The sequence below is a fragment of the Osmerus eperlanus genome, chromosome 6, assembly GCF_963692335.1.
Source record: "Osmerus eperlanus chromosome 6, fOsmEpe2.1, whole genome shotgun sequence".
Taxonomy (NCBI): domain Eukaryota; kingdom Metazoa; phylum Chordata; class Actinopteri; order Osmeriformes; family Osmeridae; genus Osmerus; species Osmerus eperlanus.
Genome location: NC_085023.1, coordinates 16,890,946 through 16,911,679, shown reverse-complemented (window position 1 = coordinate 16,911,679; position 20,734 = coordinate 16,890,946). Strand labels below are relative to the sequence as shown.

General features: G+C 40.5%; 1 protein-coding gene across 1 annotated transcript; it reads right to left on the bottom strand.

Annotated features, from left to right (window-relative positions):
- Nucleotides 1–1,969: 1,969 nt before the first annotated feature.
- On the bottom strand, nt 1,970–19,692 carry si:dkey-192p21.6 (uncharacterized protein LOC565246 homolog). The gene is made up of 18 exons (XM_062464645.1): nt 19,571–19,692; nt 19,042–19,136; nt 18,768–18,889; nt 17,614–17,732; nt 15,508–15,577; nt 15,300–15,366; nt 14,061–14,143; nt 11,597–11,673; nt 10,933–10,963; nt 10,581–10,741; nt 9,005–9,117; nt 8,775–8,896; nt 8,027–8,150; nt 7,813–7,899; nt 6,925–7,002; nt 3,661–3,731; nt 2,435–2,547; nt 1,970–2,285 (listed from the first exon to the last, which is right to left on the bottom strand). Exons 1-18 carry the CDS (start codon nt 19,662–19,664, stop codon nt 2,104–2,106), a joined length of 1,809 nt encoding a protein of 602 aa, XP_062320629.1. The 5' UTR covers nt 19,665–19,692; the 3' UTR covers nt 1,970–2,103.
- Between the last annotated feature and the right edge of the window lie 1,042 nt (nt 19,693–20,734).

The window sequence follows — 20,734 nt, the reverse complement described above, 5'->3', positions numbered from 1 at the left end:
TGCAGTGTGTGTGACCAAGACCAGTGGTTATCCTCAGACTGGGGAGTGCTCGCAGGGTTGAAGGCTGCCTCTAAGTGTGGGAACCCTCCCAGGCCGGCTGATTATCTTGGCTTCTTTAGAGTGATGCATTACTCTGCCCTCAGGGCAGGGCACCAGTCAATCACACAACAATCACTACAATCAATGTCAGTGTGGGCAGCAAAACACCAGAGCACAGTCATGGGAAGTTAGAGCAATCAACAACTATTACAACTATAACACATACATTCAACCAGATATTCTTTGTTAGCATATCAATATTTCAGATTTCAGAAACATTGATGGTTTGCTCTCATGTGTAGAGGTCTTAGATAATTGGAGGTATTGTATCCAGTTGAAAGGGACCACTATATATTCCTTCCACAGAAGTTGCACACAGGGGCGCCGCTAAGAATCTGTGGCCCCATGAAGATATTGGACTCTGCCCCTCCCCCATTTTGGTTTGGTCTGTTTTTTCATTCAACAAATTTTCATTCCAAGCTTTTCGAGGGCCCCATCTCCATTGGGGCCCTGGGTTGTCAGATCCACGTTTCCCCCCAGTTTGACGACCCTGGTTACACCAGATACTCCTAGGCTCAGGTGCACATTGTAGTATGTAATAGAGCCAGGTGAAACATGGAGCAAATACTGTACAATACAGAACCCTACGTGTTTGGTCACACGACTATAACAGTGGTGACCAATTAACCGCTTAAATTAAAGGTTTGCAATGTCATTACACAAATACAAGATAATCAACTGTATAATGCTACTAAAAGATACACATTGCTATTTATTTTCTGTTAAGAATTTGTTGATTTTTTTAAGAAATGAAACACTTGGATGTCTTAGTCATTGCATTACCAGGAAAGTGAGAACACTACACAAAGGGAAATGGAATGTACATGTGATATAAAATATGAATGTGATATGACTCGCCTCCGCTAGAAACTATTAACACAGCTGAAGTTACCATATGTCAGACTATAGGTATCCTGAGACATCTGGTCGATGGAAATCAATGCGAACAAGGAAATGTGGTAACGCTCTCATGACAAGTGTAACCACAATGTTATCTAATGGTTTGGCTTTTTGTAAAGTGAATGGCATCCAGCTTCTTCTCAGACATGATTATAGAGATAGGGACATTCACAATTTCACTAAAACGTACCAAACCGTCTATGCTACTTAGCATCTATTCTGGTGAGGAGGAACATGTTGAATTCATTGTTCTGTTGAAGTAGTAAACATTTGTAGAATCTTGAGCATTATTTGATAGAACAGGATGTTCCGGAAACTACTTACACTGTGTACCGGCAGTACCACAAGCTTTAGAGTGGAAAAACCATATGTCATAGAGATGCTTCCAAGGTGAGATGATTCAATCAGATGTCTGTCTCTGGTAATGCAATGGAAAGATGGAACAACTGAAAGAAAAGTCAAATAAAAAAACGAAATATACACTATGTGAAGTGGATGTGAGTTTCTGGTAGTATCATTTTGGGAGCAGTGTGGTTATCACATGGCAAAGCGGATGCATAGTTTCCAAAATTTTACATTAGTATGAGTGCAAAAGGTGCTGGTCATATTTATGACACTGTCCATCTTGACCCCTATTAAAGTGCTGTCACTCGGAGAGCAGATGGTACACTCTCTTTTGAAGAGAGGAGGCGTGGCCATGGCAACAGACACATAATGGCTACTACGGTGTAGCAGAATCCCTCACTCTAATTTGTTAAGTACCACCTCAGTATATTTGATTTAATCACTCTATTCAGTGCCTAACACAACTAACACCACATAAAACATCAAGGGGTGTCCATGGACGACAGTAAATCAGACATCTGCTTGAATCACGTCTACCCTTTTCAGTAATGGAGCTGTGGAATGCTAGATATGATAGTGTCACTTGTGTAAAAGCATTCACCCACACGCAATAGTCCACTGTGTTTTTTTGACAAATTTTATAAATGTTCACTATACAGGGCTGTTCAACAACAAAGAGCATACATCTCTTGAGGTCTGACATAGATGGCAGATAACAAGACCAAACAAGGCATGTACAGAGTGGAGTCAGTCAAGCAATCAGATTTTGAGGAAGAATCTCTTCCTGTACAGCAGGTATGCGACAAGGATCCAGAGAGATGTGCCCCACAGGCCCTGGAACAGGCGCTCCCAGTGACTCTGCTGGAAACGCATCTCCCAGCTGAAAGGGAAATAGGAACCCAGGAGGGAGTGGCCCACATACACAAATATGGAGTTCATCCCTGAAGATCACAACGTTAGACAGTAAATCCAGAGAAAATCCATTGACAGTTGAAAGACATTTTGTTTATGGTTTCTTATTCTTGTAATTGCTTCTGTTCTACGTTGGTTTAGTAAGACTGAGGCCCTGAGTCAATGTCAATGGGTTTACCTGGGTATATGAAAGGCTGGCCACCCCACCAACCCTTGATGTCCATTATAAAGTACATGGCTCCCAGCAGGAGGAAGGAGAAACAGCCTGTGCATGTCACAAAGGACAGAGACCTGGGGGCACACAACGTAAAGAACAGTACTCTTATCAACTTCTCTAAACTTGATTGCCAGAGTTTTTGTGATCAGCAGAAAGTGTTGAACGGCATTAGGCAGGCCAGTATAAACTGCACACTGATATTTCCCAATGCTGCAGGTGCATAACTACAGTAGGGCCAGCCAGTATAAAGCATTAGCTTCCATAGTGGATCCCTGGCACATGCCCCATGAATCCCTGCCAGCGAGTCATGTCCCTGTCTGTTACTAAGTGCAAGAATGTTTGATGTTATATCATCTAATGTAAAATGGCTGCATCCCAGAGGCTCGCGGTGGGCAGCATCTTTTATCTTATCTGAAGTGGGGCCAAAAAAGACTCTTGGCTGGGAGTTAATTACTTTTAGACATGCAGGCAGGGAGTCATACTCAAGAGCTCAATATGCCCATGATGAACTGCCCATAAAGCCAGTGCAGGTAATGTGGAAGGATGAGCACGGCTATGCTGAAGCCCCTGTGGGACATCAGAGAAGTTGCTTACATATCATCGAAGAAATTGTATTATGCCTGACATAGCATTAAAGTGATTCATGTAATGTACAGGGAGATTATGGAAGAAATACAACAGCTATAAAATCGGTGCCTCCATAATCATACTGTATTTCATACCAAATCACTATAAAACATTGATTGAATATTTGTGCAGGATTATGACACTATGTTATCATTATGAAGCAACCATTAAGGCATTAACTCAATAGGTATACAGTGTACTCTGTTTAGTCTAAATGTGAATGAACTGTACATAAGCATGCTGCCGTTTTGATTCCCAGAACTCCACTCCGTCTCCACCAGCAGGGAGAGGTTCTCCTGTTGTGATGGGTGGTGGGGTAGGGAGAATAAAATATCCCTATTCCCTCTATTCACCTGGCTGTGAGGAAGAGTGACCCTGTTGGAGAATGTATCACCCTTCTGCATCACACCCCCGACAGCCGGGGTGATTATTTACAGTCGTATCTGTCGTTAGAGGTAAGTAAACGCGTGTTTTAGCAGACCATGATTTGTGTCTGCTGGAAACTCATCCTTTCTTTTGTGAGGAAAGTGGATGGATTTAGAGGGTCAGGAAGCACTTACCAAAGGTTTTTATTGACAGGTATAAATCCTTCGTCTCGCGTGCACTTAGTAAGGATGGCTGTAGAGATTCCCTGAGGGTGGAAATGAAACAGATTTCAAATCAATGCAGGGCGATAAAGCACGCAGTATTGGGCTGCAAAAAAACATGGGCCAACAGAATCAAGCAAGTCAGGAAGATAAACCGATTATCGGAGACTCTGATCAAAAAGGTCCCTCAAGTCTCAGCTACACAAACAAACTGCAAACCCATCAGTTTTACAGTAAACTTTAAATTACCTGGGAGTCAGGTGGCTGAGCGGTGAGGGAATCGGGCTAGTAATCCGAAGGTTGCCAGTTTGATTCCCGGTCATGCCAACTGACGTTGTGTTCTTGGGCAAGGCACTTCACCCTACTTGCCTCGGGGGAATGTCCCTGTACTTACTGTAAGTTGCTCTGGATAAGAGCGTCTAAATGACTAAATGTAATGTAATGTAAATTCAAGATTTGGGTTTCTATTCACAGTATATAGATTCCTGATGCTTGCATGCTCCAAGTAGAGTTGGAAATATTTATGGCCAAATTTACATACATCTGTTCAATCACTTAACAAAATGTACAGTTTGCATGGGCTTCAGTATAATGGTCAATTACAATCTTTATTACAGTACATTATTCTTTTTGAATGGCTTTGTTTTTTTAGAGAAAGTCTTCTGTGTTCCTGTCATAAGCACCATACAATAGATCAGAACCCAAACACCATGCTTGTTAGGTGGATATCCATCATTTGTATAGATGACAGAATCGATGATGTGGAAATAGCCTGGCTGTGGCTAGATTGAGTCTCCAGGCTATGCAGGCAGGATGTGGGACGGGGCTGGTATGTGGGGCAATCGCTCAATTTCAATCTCTCACTCCCAGGCCCTGATCGTTGGGCTTTAATTAACTCTGGCTGCTGTTTATTAGGAGAAGGACGCATGGCAGCCCCAGAATATCAAAGCACCAGCAGCCATGGCAGCCATGCCACAACAACACCCCTGCACAGTGCAGATGGTCTGGTCTTTTTTAGTCAACTGTGTCTGTCTGTTTGTCTTACTTTCTTTCTGTTTGTCTGTCTGTAGCCAAGTGCTGTGGTTGTCTGGCTGAAGCTATTAGCTCCTTGGCTTACCAAGGGTAACCGCTAATGTCAAGAGCACATTTCGAATACAAGAGGCTGCTCGAACGCAGCTCCAAACCTCCCCTCGAAGGCTGAATCTTATTAGAGAAGTCAATATCAAGTGCTGGTCAATCACTTTTAAAATTTCACTAAACTTGTTCAGGAAAACACTTAACTCTGGTTCCATTATTTGACTGTAAATAGGCTGAACTGGATATCTACTGTATCAGAAAAAGTCAACAAACAACAAAGTCTTTCCACATAAAAACTGAACAATAGAATATTGGTTCCAGAGAGACTCCTGACAAAACGATTGCAAAAAGAACTAAACCCTGAGCTTATTTGACGTGGCACAAGGAAACATCTGAACAGATCTCATACACTTCAGAAACTACATGAATTTGCAGTTTTTTGAATCACAAATTGTTTTAACAATTGATGCATTGATCTCTCATCCATTGTCTTTTGATTGCAACTATTTAGTTGAGAACACCTCTAACATATGGTAGGCTACAGTCCAGTACGGCAGGATTGAAGTAATCTCTGCAGTGCAGACTGGGGATGACATGGAAATTCTAGGAGCATATACACTGACTGGTAAAGCCTAATGGTACATCATAATGTACAATAATATATCAAGGTGGTTTCATTCTATGCCTCTGGGAAGACCAAAATGGATCTAATTTATTTCAGTTCCCCGAAGCTTCTCGCACTACAATAATACTCAATAAGATTCAGCATAAGAAACATAATGGAGAGATTTGTCAAAGGCATTGATGCTAATAACATTAGGAGACCCATTCTATGGCCTCTGATGGGGTGATTCCTAAAACATCTGAACACACTCTCCTTCTATAAAGGTGTCAGCATGCTATTATAATGTAGTGTTTCTATCCAACCTGGTGATCAACATCAATATTACAAAGTAAATCAGTAAATAAATATGCTGTGCAAAAGTAGATCTGCCTTCTGTATCACCACCCTGAGTCTACTGGCCTGCTTGTTTTCTTCCAGCTAACTCCTCTCCATCAGCACGCATAGTCACTGGGAGCAGGACATCCGGATTACTGCCACCAAAACAAACGAATCCTCCATCACAGCCAATGGCTGAGGTCTGCTTCTCACAAAAGATTATGTAATACCAGAAGGTCACATATAGTTTGGCAAACCATATAATCACTATATAGAATTTGTGTTGTTGTGTTGTGATCTTATTAGAGTGGATTGCTTCCCTTTTGTTGTCTTCAGATGCAAAGACGGGTCAGCGTCTCACATAACACTTAGCATCTCCCTGTGGGACGGGTGCCCGCCTAAATGAAATAGCAGCCAGCCTGTGCCTCTATTTGTTTTGAGACCACCCAGAATGAATGGTAGTCCAAAACAAATCTACCCTCCATACTTGCTTACATGATTCAGTTCAATCTAAGCTACACAATACCCTTTTTAAATGAATGAACACCAGTGTTCAGGCCCAGAATAAGCTGCAACTAGGAGAGCAGGACATTGGTTTATCTCTTGCATCAAATCATCTGTTTGGTCTACCTCTATTTATTGCGTCTTTGGACAGACTTTAGCCATGAACGGATAGGAGAACATGAGCTCTGCCATGTTAGAGCTCAATGTAACCAATATGCAGGCTTTTTACATTCTAAAACCACACATGAGAGTCACATAAGCAAAAAGAGGCAGAGGCTATCCCCTGGGTCTCTGGATACTTATGTCTGCCCGGAAACACTCATCCATACATGGTGGTGTGGTTGAAACATGCACTGAGATCACATACCTATAGAACAAAGAACGGCTTATCAGGACTTTGTGCAGCTAAGACTCATTGATCAGTTGATGCAAAACAAATGAGTCTACTTTAAACTCTTTTTTACAGTACAGGTGGCATAAGCTGGCATTTGTGATTAGTTCAAAGGCCAGAAATTCAGAGGGAAGACATTATGATAGAACTGTGCACTAATCCTTGATTTTCTGCTGCACTTAATATGCACTATGTGTACGTTGCTTTGGATATAAGCATCTACGAAATGAACAAATGTAAATACTTGTAAAGACAGAGTTTCAAATATAGGCTACCAGATCCAGCTTCCAGTATCTTCTTTCTAGATACGAAAGATGCTACCTACCAGAATGATGGCCCATATTAGAAATCGGGAAAGGATGCTGACATTCATTTTCTTGTAGAAAAGTAGAATTTTTCCAGCCTGTGGATGAAAATGACATAGATTATCACAAAACAGGATATTTAGGTCACTTATTCATATCTAATACTTTGAACAAGATATCTGATAAACACTACACTAACAATCAGCTTGTTCATTTATCTGTATTGGGTGAGCTAAATAGAGATTGTTAGGGACGTGGATGTGAATACTGCGTCCCTGACAGAGCTCTCGTATTTCACCTATTTTGCAGTGCCAGATGTGGTGTGTAAGTCACCCGCGCTCTCTGATTAATTTGGTGATGATAAATATGTCTCAGCTGAGGACATTAGCATGGGCAAACACAGACAAGGGCAGCAGACACCTGGTGTGTCACCTAAGACTCGCTGACGGAAGAGCTCAGCGCTAACCGCCCACCGGGAATTCAGAAATGTGGTTGGTTGTGCATAGCAACTTCCCACCCCAAAAACCGTTTCATGATGCAACAGAGTCACCATCAAAGTTTGTGTGCCATTATAAACAATCTCTCCTGAGAACCCAAAGCGCTGTCCTAACCTTGAGGGGACATGAGGTGTCAATGAAGAAGAACAGCTGAACCTTTCCAGGCAGGAAAATGTCCCTAACCCAACAATTATTGTAGCACTGGCTCAAACTTGGTGTCAGAACACACAGTAAATCCGAATTTGATTATTAAAAGAAAAATTCAAAATTTAACTAGGCATACTGAAAATAATTTAGCCTGTGAGAAGAAATGTACTTTTCCAGTTAGGACAAAATCATGGAAGAGGTAGGCAAGAAATGCATGGATAAAAAAAATAAAAAAAAGATTGACTAAACATAAGCTCAGTTTACTTGCATGCCCAGAAATCCCAGGACTACAGAGTTGATGGTTCCCAGAACCCCCTCTGGATCAAACGGCTCTGTCGTACGATACATTTCCTGACAAACAAAGGACAAAAATTACTACATATTGGCATATAATTCTGCTAATCTAATCCCTTAATGACTTTATGACTTTCCTGAAGTAATGAGTGAGTCTTAGTCATTGGAAAGTACTCAACCTTACCCTGCATGTTGGATAACGGTAGATGTTGTGTCCCAGTAACCACTTGTCAATATATCCTGCTGCCCCTCCAGTACAGTTGGGGTAGAGGCCATCATCCCCAATTCCACCAGCACCCAAATAACCTCTTTGGGGAAACAAAGGTTTTAGATAAATTATACTGTCTACTATCACATCCTCCCTATCCTCATCCCATCATAGGCAAACATAATAAAAAAAGGGAAAATAGGAGAAACAAAAATGCTGGTGTTATTTTCTCTCACCATTAAACCATACTATCATCAACTTCCTTACTATGGCCATGCGGGGTCACGAAAATTAAGAAAAGAGAAAGTAAAAAAAGAGAGAAAATAGAAAGCAGGGTTGAAGAGAGAGAGAGAGAGAGAAAGAAAGAGAGAGTGGAAGATGGATCCTCTGCCTCAGCCCCTCTTATTGCACATGACAGACTCAGATTGGCTAATTATGCCCTGTGAAGCGTCCACCTCAGAGCCATAAATCACAATGGCTCATAACAGCAGCAACACATGGAGCACACAAACGCCATCCCAGCCAATGCATGCAAACAGTTTACTGTCTGGCCACATATGAGATCACCACAGCATGTAGAAATAGATTAAATCTTTAGATTCCCCACTGCCATCTTGCCTGGGTGGTAATTTAAATGACAAATCACTAAATGATTGGTTTCTTGGATGTTGTCCAAAAATATAGCATGATAGGAATGCTTGGTATTATGTCAGGTTTGACTCACATGGGGCAGTTGGGAACAGGCAATAGGAAAGTGAAACAGAGCCAGACAGTCTCCAGGAGAAGAATGAAGACCCACTGAGGCCAATACAAGACCACATCCTGGACAGGTTTCCACCAAGGATTCTAGAAGGTGAAAAGATATTTAAAAACCATTCAGTCAATTCCTGCAATGTTTAAATTGGTTCCTAGAACAGAATCAGAGATGAGAACATGGTGTGAAAAGGGGCTCACCTTCCTCATTGGGATTTCTCTCTGGCCCCAGAACGTTTCCATAAGGGACAATATAAAGTATGTGAAGCTGAGACGCTGCAGAACTCCAGGAACCCTCAGCCAGGACCAAGACACTGAATAAACACACAAAAGGTCCACACCTTTACGAGAAATATGCATGGCTACAGTACAGCACACATTAAATATATAGTCTTTTCAAAACTGTGTGAAACTATTTCAGATGACTTCAGCAAGTTATCATACAGGAAACTGATAGTAACGTCCATTGGAACAGACGTTAGGCCACAAGTATACTGTTCCCTGAGGGAGGATGAAAGTGAACGCTTAGTGCCAATATGGGAGGAAATGGTGTCAGTCTTCGGATATGGAGGTGTGTGTCAGGGAAGTGGAAAGCCAATCAAAGATTCTGTTATCTTCTGGTCGCGACAAATTGTGGAGGATGGGAATGGTCTAGGGTTAAAGGATTGATTGTAATCTGTACATTACTTAATTGAAAACCTCTTTGAGGACAAAGTGCTGTAAAAAAACAATATAATCCTAATAATTGATCCTGACAAATCAAATAAGAAGTGGAAATGTCTCTTTTCACAGGAAAGGAAAAAGCTCTTTCAATGACTAATGCCCTATGTTTGTTAAGGCTGCTGGTTAAAGTATAGTATTTAAATGTCTCACAATTCAAGTTCCATAGCAGCTGACTTGTTTAACTATTAGTTTCGCTTTCAACTGACTGATTCCAAAATAGAATTATATAAAATAATATCAGGGATGATGGGACGAATGACCTATTTATGGACTCATGAAGCAAGCTGATATATGGAAACAGATCAACTTAACACAGCTGGATCTAACATTTTTAAATTTGCCATTACCTTGGACAAATCAACATGTTAGGAACCTAATCATTTAGTCTTGTGACACATTTGACATGAGAGAAGTTCAGAATATGGAAAAGTACAATCCTTTATTAGATTAAACACAGGAGGTGCCAATGACGTCCTTGGAGAATCAGGACAAACCAGCAGTTATGGTCAAAGTCATCACCCCATTATGAGAGGTTACACAGCCTCCCCTGTTCAGCTGGTTATATGTAACTCTATCTGCTGTAATTGTCCATTACTGCAGGGGTTGTTTTTGCCCAATCCGCCTCTGTTAAACGTCCCCTGATGTTGTATTTTGCCTTTGCACAGAATAACAATATTTTTGTTAACCTGGTTACGGAGACATTCTCCCAGGAAGGTCCATTAGTATTGGGGCTGGCCAATCTGTGAAGGGCGCCCACCCTGGCTTTTGGTGGACAGTAATAACTCTTCTGACAGCTTCCCTTATTTAGCCCTGTCACATCCCAGTCAGGTTATTAACTGAAGAGCTCTTGTCTCCAAGGATAAATGCTTGATCAAATGAAATAGTTGATATCAGAAACTCAGAAGATAAAGATATTTAAGACAAGTCATGTGAAACCATCCAAATGAATTCCCTTTTCAAGTCATGAAAATGTTTGGTGGAATATTTGGTGGAAATTTGACATAACCACAGGTTCAGGTAGTACCTACATGGATTTGACATGGTGTGTACTTACATGGTCCGTCCTTTGGAGAGTAGTTTATAAAACAGAAACCGATCATCATGAGGACCACCGTTCTCCAGGTGAGCTTACGCAGCAGTTGAACACAGGTGACTCCTTTTCTCTGCATGGAGCTAAAGGCCAATACCACCGATGTCCCAATGATGAACACAAACCTGGAGGAAAACATTAGGAAACGTCCAAATAACTGACACAGAGTAGTGTTATTCAATGGCAACTGTGTACTTTTATCCAGGTCGGAAAGGCAACACATTGTTAATGAGTCGTTTTATTAAATAGCATTGAATTGTGTCATGATTGCAGTGCTAATCATTGACCAGAGCTGAAGAAAGAATTGCCAACCCACCATGGCATCAAAATATCTCCCACAGTCAGACCTGGGAGACAGAGTCATGCATTCAGGTCAGACACACGGACGGATAGATGGAAAAACAGACAAAAAGAAACTCATTTTAAACGAATTAACCCCAGCCCTAAATCAGAGAGACAATCAGTGTGTTGTTAATAATTTTTTCATTACCGTTAAAAACACAGTTTTCGTATTACAGTTAGATTTTGATTTATAAACGTCCCAACTCTATGACAGTAGCGGTCTTGTAGTAATATCAGAATCCATCAACTATTCTCTAAAATCAATAGTTCTGTGGATGTGATGAAGTGGCTATTATAAAGCCTATATTGAGTTCATCTTTAAATACAAGCAAAGATGCATTTTGTCTCCATTAAAATGGGCTATCCAACCCTCCTCTTTTCCCTCTTGTTAGTTACCAGTACTGTATGGATCAGTGGGAGGTGACGTAGACTTGGCACAGATAAGGAATTACGTCACATGGGTCTGGTTATATGAGCATGTGTTTGTTTACCATTGTTAATGCAGGCAGGAGAATCACAACGTGACTTCATAAATGCTGCCATAGAAAACATTAGATGGCTTTGAACTACAGTGTTTTCTACTGGTCACTGCAAGCGTTGTCCTTACAAGTAGGAGTAGCATCAGTCTTATACTTTACCATTCCATGGTGCATGTTCAAAGAACCAGTAGCCTCCACCTCCATAGTTGACAAACACCATGGCTGTCAGGGAAAATCTATAAAACATAACAAAACACTGCTCTTTAAATACATTATTATCATTATAGTCTTCATGTTAAATTGTAATTGAAGAAATGTAATTAGCATTAGATTGGTTACATAATTGTTTGTAGATATTGATTGGTGAAGCCATGAAATACTGAACAAAATGTGCTGCATTGCATCTATTCAATCCAATGCCATTAATACGGACATAACTTGTGACTCAGAGATCAAGAGATCAGGACAAAAGTATATGTTCAGTCACATTGCAAACACAAGGTACTGCCATCTAAGCATTATGAATCACTCAGGAAATGAACACTTGTCCTCTGGATCTCCTCATGCAGGAGTGCTGACTAAACACTTGGGTTCTAATTTATGATACACTTATTTCTTAGTGCAAGCTGAAGCCACTGAAACATAGCATACATGATGGAGTACTAAACTGAATCAGCTGCTTGTTGAAAGGTTGTTTGTATCACACAACAGAAAATGGTTGCATGACACTGCACAAACTGATTGTGCCTGCAGGTAATAGGTATAGTGCAGAGCCGTACTGTGCCGCACTGAAAGCTCCTTTTTCATCAGCCATAAAATGATAATTTTTCGTGTTTGATTCATGGGTAGTTCGGTCTGAGAAGTAAAACATCGGGTAGTCTTTAACAACCTTAGGGAAATTACAACAACATCCTAGAGAATTAGTGGTCTGATAAGGTGCACTGTATCTTCTTCAGGCCTGCCTTGTTTTTCTGGCCGGATTCAATTAGGAGGTACACCAAGCCATTACTGCTCCTTTTATCCCCAACCTGCTGATACAAGACTTTAATCAGACGCTATCATCTCCAAAGGCCTATTAAAGAAGAGCGAGCCAATGTGCATACCCCCCAAGCACACACACAGACCCAAACCTGAAGACACACAAGTGTGTATCTTCATTCAGATGGTAGCAAATACACCCATTAGTCACTACAGTGACAACAATAAAGTTCTTCAGATTCTCTGTAGTACTGCTATATAGCACCTTACTTAGGGTTTTTTTGTTTGTTTGTTGCCAAAACATCTATGTTGACTGGTCAGAATGACTGAAAACAGAATGACTGGTCTAGATAATTATCAAGATTCTAGGCCTGACAAAATATGTGAATTTACTCAACCACCTTGTGTTACATGCACACCTGACACGTTCCTGTTAAACTATAATTGCTGTTGCTTCTTGTATACATAACAACTTTTTCCGAATATGTAATCTTCAATAGAACTGCAACTGTTGGCAGGCTTTTAGCTGTGCCACAAGATTCAAATACAGATCCTTTTAGAAAAATTAAAATGCAAACAAAGTCTACTATTCTCCATAGATCATGTCCAGGGACTCTGAGGAATGGGCTGAAAAGCCTTTCAGCTCAGAAGAAAACCCTCTGGCCTCTGAAATGTGCCACCACTCATGCCAGATGACTGATGCTTCTTTCTTCCGTAGAAAGTTGTTACTTATTGGGATATGGATCGTAACTCACTCGGTTGAGGTGCCGGCAACGTTAATCTTGAGACTGAGTCACACTTTGATTAAGCATGTTGAAAGGTATTAGACTTCTGGGACAGGAACCACTATAGAACATTAATTAATATTTGTAATCCCAGAGGAATACTATCTGCAGTAAGGTTTGACAAGAATCTGAGGTGTTTTACCTTGAGAAGTTTATCATGCTGTAGAGTCCATCCAAAGACCAACCCTAACCCTCACTGTAAAGTGATACAAATCTATACAAACCAAATTAAGAAGGCCTGGGGCTTGGATTTAAAGTTATTACTTCTGCAGATATATATTCAACTTAAAATAAAAATGTCAAATCATGTCTACACCTTTGTGTATAATGAAGATTACAGATATGAGGATGTTTGTTTTGCCAATGTCTCTCTAATAATAAAACCCAGCTTCAAAACTTCTCTCAATTCAGTTAGAATCTAGATCCATAGCTAAACGAATGTGTGCTGATATGTTGAAGGTATTATTATATCAATTATTTGGCAAGGGTAGGTCAAAGCCACACCAGCTTCCTGTTTCCAGAAAGGCGTGCTTTTTGTCTGCCCCGAGGCCACAATTAAGGCCAGCAGGGACCCCAGATTAAATCACATCACTCCTGTCCAACAGAAATACGCTGTTCCAAACCATAGACAGAAAAGATATTAGAAATCATGCCCAAAGCTACTGCCTGGATGACAAAGGCTCAAGTGAGCATGTGACCAGACAGTGACCCTTATAATCAGGCATTATACAATACATACTGAGGCCTGTACATCTTCAGCATGCCTATGATTAGCCTAAAATCAATCAGCATGTAAACAAACCAAATGTGGTGATCGACTGATAAACAGTACTGTTCATAATATACAGTACGGTACATACCCTCGGAAAGTGTCCAGTGAGCGCAGACGTTTCTGTTTGGGTCTGGCAGCCTCTGCCTCAGCCCCACCATTCTGTGTTTCACCCTGAACAAAAAGATTTCAGCCAATGCTTTAAACATTTCAACCATTTTTCACATGACACATATGATCTGCCTTCAATAACGCTCTATAACCCTCTGTAGTAACAAAAACATGTCTTGAAATGCTGTGACATGTTAACCCTCGTGCTGCCTTCGGGTCACATGACCCAAAGGTTCATAACGAACCATCGTTGTGTTTACCCAATTTTACCCAATACAAAAACAAATAAAAATAACTTTCTTTTAACCTTCGCAATGTGGGGGGTCTGAGACAGCCCAACGGTTAAAAGAAAATGCTTCACTTTGTTTTTGTATGCGGTAAAGTTGTCGCAATACGACGGTGGGTCACAATGACTGATGGGTCAGAACGACCCGAAGATAACACAAGGGTTAATAACTATTTGAGAGCCCTATGTGAGTGCCTGAGTGAGTATCTTTACATTTCCTCTTCCTGTGATGAGGGCTGGCCCCTCCTCCTCACTGTTTTCTGAGGGTGGGATGTGGATGACTCTGGCCTACTGCCCTCTCAGTTATATTACCCTGGCTCCCTGGCTCCCTGGCCCCCACACAGTCTGAGGAGCCAGAGCAGGAAGACACCAGTACTAATTCCCTGTGATGGATCTGACTGCCATTAAGCCGGCATATGGAAGACAGAGATCTCTTCCTCTGGAAGATGAGAGGAGCTATTCATGCTCACCAAAAATACACAGCAGCCTACGTCGTTAAGCTAGACAAGAGGACAGATACAATGCTTGATCTATCACCCCAGTGTATGTCTGCTAGCTGTACCACTGGATCTGATAACATTTATATCAATCATTCTATTACCCTCTCTCAAATAGCTTGATGACTGGAGCTCTAAAGTAATTTCAGATGCCTCTCGACCTTTGCACAATAACTCACTGAAAACGATTCAAACAAAACAATGTATTTGGAAGATCTATGTAACCTTCCATTTTGATTGAAAAGGACAAAAGGATATTTTTATATAGTAATCAATTATAGAAATAAGGCTAGTAAGTGCTAATTTGAGTTAGAGTCAGGGCATCCTACTTTGACTTAGGACCTAGAAAAGTAAGCTAGTGATTGTTGGTATTGATCTATTGTCCTTAAATGAGTAACTCTCTCTTAACCAAGGAAACACTTTACTATATACTTACACAATCCACTGAGTTTTGTGGACCTTTCAAGCACATACGCTCGATCAACTTTGTCGTACAGCGTCTCCTGTAAAGGAAAAAGAGTATAGCTCTACTTGTCTGAGCATTCCAGTTAAAATACCTTGACATAGCTTCAGCATCAATGAGCTGTGCCACCATAGACATTATGCTAAACATATGCTAATAAATGAATAAATAGTCATATTACCTGTAGCAGTAGGGTGCAGTCACACAGGAGAGAGAGAGGAGGGCTAGGAAAAGAGCTGATACCACAAGAGCTGCACAGCACATGAAGAGGAACAGTTGTCACATTATTGTCTTTAGAAGTTACATTTGTTCACGGAATAGAGCAGAATACCAAAGCCACGTTGTAAAGTTGACAATGAGTCTAGAAGTCTGTGCCAGGCATCTTCTACCTCTATCAAAAGGTCACCTGACTTAGGATAAGAGTACTGACTACCACTTCCAGACCCTTAAACGATATCCTTCCCACCGCCTGTCTCCATGCTCCCCTGTGGCTCTCTGTCACCCAGCCTCTGTCACGGGGGGATCCCTCAGGGGACAGACAGAACCCTAATAGAAAACGCTAGACCAATCCATCACAGAGAAGTCAATCGAGGTAATCTAAGCCTCAAGTTATAAAAAAGGGACATTCTTTAAGGCTACTCTGCAATACGACAGGAAAACAAAGATGGAGTGCATGTGAAGAACTGCCTGAAGGAATCAATGATGTAATATGCTCCAGGGGTTTAGGTTTGTATGTCTGGGGATGTATGACACACGGTGGAGCCAGACTAGCCATATAACCTCTTTCAAAAGCAGTTCAAAGAGCCAAAATAAACCACGTTTATGACTTGTTTTGTCTTATGAGTGTTTTCTAAATATACACCATAGGATATGTTTTATTGAGACATGAATATAATCCAATCACATCCACAATGCTGAAAAATGATGATAATGCAACTATAAAATAAAGGTTAAAATGGTATAATCAACCAATATAACAGGAGCCATCTACATGTACACTCGCATAAAAGCAGAGGAAACAGGAAACAAGGTGCTCTCTGTTTGTCTTGTGTGGAAAAACAAACAAAAATCATTCATTTTAACCTTGGTTGAAAGCACACTATGACATCTACTCTGAACAAAGACATTTAATCACCTTTGAAAAGTCTAACCCTCTATGCTCACCACTCATAAAAACTCATAAACCTCTCAGAACATGGAGGCTGGATGTGTGTACAGTACAGCTTCTCTGGCATACACACAATTCCTGACAGAAATGTGGTATGAAAGACAGACATTCTAGAACAATTGGTTTAACAAAATCGCTTTATACCCTAATGAAACTATCACATATCTACTGTATTGCATTTCTAATTCATACATTATGGTTTTTCAGTTAAATGTATATTCAATTGTGGTCACTAGCATCTTGAATTATCTCTGTAAGAATTGTGGTTCACTCAGGTGATTTGTGGCCTGTGGTTTAATTCATCATTCAGTCCTAACAATGTTAAAGACAGGCTTGAAAGTCGAAAAACATACTGGAGCAGGACATTCTGTGTCAAACAATCTCTTCGCAGACTACGGTTAACTTTGAAATAGCATTCTGTATGGCAATTCTAACCTGTTCCTGGTGCCTTTAGCTGCTTCTGATGACCAGACCATTAGCAACAGCTGTGAAAGCCCTATGAGCCTAAGTATAATCACCGGACACTGAAGCTAATGGAAGCTCATCATACAGTGGGGGTGCGGTCCTTCTGACTGTATATCTGCTAGATAATGGCTACTTGGCCTTAAAAGTCTGATATACAACATAATCTGCAATATTGGTAAGTTGAGTGTACATTATGGAAAAAGACGCTTTCAAAATCCCATTACAAACTAATCCCTCCACGCTCCCTAATGTATTACCCACAATCCCCTTTGTTTTGGAGCAGTCTCCAAAACAAACTGAAAAGCTTTTCTTTTATCCGTTTTCAAGAAAGGCTGTCTTATCTAATCGATACACATCTTGTCCCGTGAGATGAGAGAGAATTACCTCTCAATAGAAGTGTACAACACAGCTGATGTCTCCTCTTGCTGATTCAATTAGGAGCTGTGAGGATCAAAGTCTTAGGCTCAGGATTACTCTCAAGATTTAGAAGTACATTAGTACTTACTTTCCTTTCTTAATTATTGGCATCGGCCATCTCTATGAAGTTCATGTTCATTATTTACATATGTAAATATTAGGTATTAGGTTGGAATACAAGTTGTATAAATAATTTTAAAAAAATAATGAAGGAAGATGTATCACTTGTGTACTTACGCAAGTAGGCATTTTGTGGACTTGTATCTACAGTGTGTGAGCAGGTTGCGTTACTGGAGGAATCGGACTGTTGGACCCAGACAGAGTAATGGCCTGCCTCTTCATACAGCTGACTCCACCTGGATCATCAAAAAGGCATCCAGTAGACATGGGTATAATGACAACAGAACAGTTATTTGTCATTAATCATGATAGTGGTAAGCTGTTGTATAGATCCACATGAAAAAATGTTTTATTGAATATTATTGCAAACTGTTGTCTCAAACATTCATCTGATCTTTTACCCTTTGTAGGTATCTTCCTCTACACACAATCTATTCCATTATCTACCAAAAAACAACTAAAAGGATCTTGAGGGCCACCTAGTGTTACAGACCATAACTGCAGGTCTCATCTTCAGGATCACCATCTCTGGTTTCAGATCCCAAAAATGTGCATTACAAGCTGTTATTGATTTGAGGGGGGATGACATACTGGCTATCACTTGGAGTGTTTTTTTTAAGGGCAAAAGGAAATCAATAGTGGCTGAGTCTGGTTAGGGACCACTGCATTGATCTAGGAAGCCCAAGACTAGATCTCAGCTGACGTGGAGGAAAAAACACCAATATCTTGTTGTGTGTAACCAGATCCCTCGGAGCATGTTTAAGGGTGACCCCCAAATGTAAAGCTTTGCCCTGTCGTCTCATAAAAAGTGATTGTTTATAAGTGTGATTCCTGTTTCCTTTTGTTGGACATCCCCTTGGACATTTCAACAAGATGTTACTCAGAAATCTCAATGACTCTTTTCATCATTATTGGAGTGTCAGCTGCTATTAACCCCCAAAAGGCCTCTGATCAATACCCAGTGAGGTAGATTCAACAAAGACATAACTCAGTTCCATAAAACAGGTTAGAATCACCTTCCAACCCCAGTAAATAATCTCATGGATCGCTGATGCAATTATTGAATGCAAGAGTAGTATTTCCTGCTCTATGTCGAGAACTCAAATGGTTAAAGACCAGCAACTAATTTACAATAATAGAGAAACAGAATTAATAACAGGCATGGTATACCAGTATATGCAATTACCACCATTCAATCAACATGGTGTCACATAATATTATAAATATTATAATATTTACATTATATCTGTTCAGAATTGAATCAAGTTTACCTGCAGAGAGGTGTGTTTGTTTCTTGGGATTCTACCTGCAGAGTCAGGACAAAGTGGGTACTAACCACAACAGATGTATTTTGGTAGCCACTTTTCAACGTGACCAGGGGCTGGTTGAGACACTACGTGGGACGATACACAATGAATTAAGAGCAATACACAAACTCACATTAAACACATACACATAATATTGATCTCTCTCTCTCTCACACACACACACACACACACACACACACACACACACACACACACACACATGCAGAACTCTTGATACCTTGTAGCAGTAATCAGAAGTGTAGAAGACATCCACTCCTTCTGGTAACATGTTACGAACAGTAACCAAAGCCTGATCCATTTTCAAAAACGGTCCTAAATGCAATGGAATTTCATAACATTGCTATGGAGTTAGCAAGATTAAAAAAAAACTTCATCTATCCATAAAGGTAACATAACCAAAGACAGTAATTAGTGTATCTATTCACAAACATTTTACACTGAGAAATTACTCTGTCATAAAACTTGTGTCGCATACAAGTTTTCTAGATAGAGTTTTACTACACGTATATCTAAAAACACTCAATGATAATTAGCTGGCATTTTGAGTGCTGTACAAATGCTGTTAAGTGCTGACAAATGGATGTAGCTTTGTACAGGATCCTATATAAAATAACTCATTTTATAAGACCAATACAATCTAAGACAAATTAGTCTCTGAAACAACAGATTTACCCGGTGATGGGCAATATGTTCTGTCATGAATTCCTTAAAAGTCTGATGCTGCATTGCCCTTTAGAAACACTCACCAACATGTGATAGTATTTCTTCGTGCAGTCCGGTAATACATGTAAGAAACAACATACAGATCAGGGTCTGTCTCAATATTCTTTTGGGCTCCATTTCCAACTAAAACTATTATACTGCACTCATCTTTATGACACCAACCAATATAAACAAGTGTTCTGTTCAAAGGGCAACATGTATACGCATTGAGTTCCGGGGGTTATTCCAGAAAGCGTGACAAACTGTGAACCTAACCCTGAACTCTGAGATGATTTACCCTAAAATGGGAAACCCCAACTTTTCGGTTCCAGTAAAGCTGATTTAAATCAACTCCGGGTACGTCCACTCAGAGTTAAGCGCGGGCATGAAGCCAACATCATTGAAGCTCCGATACTAGGATCCACCATGGCACCCGGCGACAAAAAACGGTGTAGATCCCCACACTTCAGATAGAAGTGTTAATACGTGTTTATGGTGAATCTGAGCACATATTCCTCAATAAAGTAACACGGCTGTAGCAGCGTATGAGACAATTGGCATCAGAGACAATTGCTGGCCGAGTCAATGCATACATTTGAATGCAGTAGCCAGTCCATACATTGAACATTTAACCACACTGTCCGTTAATATTACTGGTGAAGTAATGTTGGAATTAACATGTTAAGTGCTATATTAAATATAAAAACATACTACGAACAGGTAATGCATATTTTGCTTAGGCCTATAAGCTTGTGATTGTAGCCTACGCCTTTCATCACAGGATGATGATGATTATGATGATGAAGAGACGTTGACTACTGCCGCAGAGATGGATGCAGAGAGGCATACATGTATGGTAGCTACTGGTAGTTCTCTCCCCGTGTACTTTTATTTACAGGCTTGTGTGGAATTGTCAGTTACACTGAAATTATGAGAATAATTAATAGAAAACGATTTGCACATTCTGATCCTGTTGAACAAAACATGGATGTTGTACACAGTGAGATGTTCATTTAATGGCAGGTGAATTCTGCATGAGGAACTGTGGAATTTAATGTAATCTCATGTATTCCCAGTTACCAGTAAATGAGTTGTACAAACTGCATCTCATGAAGCAAGTGCCAAACACTGACCAAGAGATGGTGTACTTGGGGCAGAAGAATAAAGGCTGATCTTGTAAGGCTGTGTCAACCTGCCCCCACCTCTCA